At 57.2% G+C, this 2515-nt stretch overlaps 1 protein-coding gene across 1 annotated transcript; it reads right to left on the bottom strand.

The window, feature by feature from the left end:
- Positions 1–1468: 1468 nt before the first annotated feature.
- On the bottom strand, positions 1469–2056 carry LOC131902130 (interferon tau-2-like). The gene has a single exon (XM_059253161.1). The coding sequence runs from the start codon at positions 2054–2056 to the stop codon at positions 1469–1471; it is 588 nt and encodes a 195-aa protein (XP_059109144.1).
- Between the last annotated feature and the right edge of the window lie 459 nt (positions 2057–2515).

The raw sequence follows: 2515 nt of genomic DNA, 5'->3' as shown, positions 1-2515 counted from the left end.
AAGGGGAGGCTGGGAGGTGAATGTGCCCTGGCAGTGGAGAAGGCAGCTGGGGACAGAGGATAGGAGACCAGAAGACAGCCTTCACTTCTCGGTGGCTCTTAGTGGGCATCAGCAGCAGAACCCAGAACTCGGTACCCTGAGGAGAGCCCGAGGAGTGTGGCAGGAACCTTGCTATTGCACCTTGCCGACTCGAAGCATCCCAGCCCTGGCTTTAGAGAGAAGGAGTCTGTGAAGAAGGCAGGGCTGCCTGGCCGGCCAGTGTGGTGTCTGGGTCACTGTGGTGCCCTGCAAGGACTTACATGATCAGGCCTCCCCCACCTCCTGAGGCCTTTGGGCCAGCTTGTCTATGGGTGGCCTTGCCTCATAGCCACCAAACACACACAAACACACAGACACACAAACACACAAACACACAAACGCACACACGCACACACGCACACACACACACACACACACACACACACACACACACACACAGAGTCCTGCACTCATCAGCCTAGATCCCTTCCTGAGTCTGTCTGCTGCAGTGCTTCTTGAAAGTCGCCTAGAGTCTGTGAACTTCAATAGCTGACATCTTCTGTGAGTCTCATTCTCCATACCAGGCCCATATTGCTATTTGACGCACCTGTGTGTCTCCACAGGATAAAGGGAAGGGAAAGCACAAGAGACATGTCTGAGCAAGCTGGCAAGCAGCAGGGCCACAAAGAGGGTGACCAGGAAGGGTCTCCTCAGTGTTCCTACACTTGCCTCCTCCTGCCTCTGGTCACCCAGTGGCTAGCTTTGGGCTGATAAGCCCAAGGCACTGCTGTCCTGTGAGAACAGAAGCAGGCTGAGCGAACAGGGCAGAGTCTTGTGTGTCTCCTGGAGTATTAGGACGGTCTAGTCACCCGGTCCCAGTGCACCACCCCAGGTGAATCGCTGGACCCTTACTCCTCCTCGAGTGATGGCCACCCATCTTGCCAACACCAGGGACACAGTTGGCGTCTCCTGTCTTGGAAGGCACAGAGACGCGCAACGCCCAGGTCTTGCACGAGGGCCATGCTGGCAGCATTCATCCAGGGGCTTTGCAATCCCTCTCCCTAGGGCCCTTTCAGTGAGCAAAGAGGAGGCAGCCTTCTGCCTCCAGACTCCAGAGTCTTGAGTTCCTAGCTAACAGAAGGAAGCCAGGACCCGCTCAGCTTCAATCCATGCTGCCACGTGGAAAAATCTTTCCCACCCGTGGCTGGTGCCCGACCCCAACCAGGAATGGAAACCGATCGAGAAGATTTGGAATCATAGCTTTATTAGGAAACAGATGTGATATGGCACACCCAGCCCTTCAAGTCTCCCATTCGTAGAGCGTGATGTTCGTCGGGATGCTTCCAAGAAATGGATGCTCGTGTCCTCCTTTTCCATTCGGACCCCTTTCATCCGGTTCCGGAGTCGACTGTGTTTTCCGACTTGAGGACTTGAGGCCCTGAGCATGCTGTCACCTGAGCAGCGGGGATTCCTCCATGGACCTTCTTCTCTTCTTGGGGCTTCTCTCTGCAGGCACTGGGAATGTTGAAAGGGCCACTTGCATTTCCGCTCTGACGATCTCCCAGGAGCAAGGGCTATATCCCTTTCCCTCGAGATAGCGGGAGATGCCCAAAAAGTAGGTGCGGATGGCCATGGCCAAAGGAGGCGCACAGGACGGGCTTGGCTCTGCTGCTCTCCCCTCCAGCGCTTCCAGGCCACTCAACAGACTAGTGACAAGTTGCCCAAGCGGCCTCTCTGCCCAGGCATCTCTGCTGGCCTCTGTCCCGAAGAGCTGGAGGAGCTGCCTGAGCATCTCCGAGTGGCAACAGGTGGCATCTTCTTTCTGCTTCCCTTGGGTGATCCGCCCTTTCTTCCAGGGACATCTGAAATCCATTCTGTCCTGCAGGCACTGGTGGCCCGGCAGGCTTTTCAGCTGCCCTAACAACCTGGCGCTTTCCCTGCTCTGCAGGTGCAGTCTCCAAGATGCACCCCTGTCAAGTGAGCAGGCTGTGCTGCAGCCCAGCATCACTCCCAGGAGGAGGGGAAGCCCAGGCACCATGCCCAAGCGTAACGATTCCGGATCTGGCCGACAGGGGGCGCGCGCGTAAAGCAAGGCTGCAGACCCATTGGGCACGGAGTTTTGGTTTCTACTTTAATAGTGCAGGCTGAAGGCTCCAGCATTGTTTGGGCTCTGGCTGAGCAGGCTCGTCCATTCGCCCGAAATCGAGCGCCACACAGGAGCCCGATCGACCGCCGGCCTCGTCCTGCCTGAGTTCTTTGGGTTCGGCACACGGGGGCCTGGAATCCAAGCCCACACGGACTCGCTTGGACAGAGGACTCATTGCGGGCCAAATGTGGAGGCTCCAATCCCAGGGAGCCCCACTTTGTTTGGTTATGCTTTCCTCTGGTCTCAAGCTCCCCGCGAGTGGTGTGTTTGGGACTTGGTAGCCTTCCTGCTCTCCCGCAGGAGCTGGGAACCTGGGGAACCCGGAAGTGAGGGGTGGGAAAGAGGAGAGCT

The sequence above is a fragment of the Peromyscus eremicus genome, unplaced genomic scaffold (genome assembly GCF_949786415.1).
Source record: "Peromyscus eremicus unplaced genomic scaffold, PerEre_H2_v1 PerEre#2#unplaced_2670, whole genome shotgun sequence".
Taxonomy (NCBI): Eukaryota; Metazoa; Chordata; class Mammalia; order Rodentia; family Cricetidae; genus Peromyscus; species Peromyscus eremicus.
The sequence above is the reverse complement of the archived record's forward strand: the minus strand, read 5'-3'. Positions and strand labels throughout refer to the sequence as shown.

What these genes read in the sequence shown, in the direction of transcription:
- LOC131902130 (XM_059253161.1), bottom strand. Translation starts at nt 2,056, where the DNA reads ATGGTGCCTGGGCTTCCCCTCCTCCTGGGAGTGATGCTGGGCTGCAGC.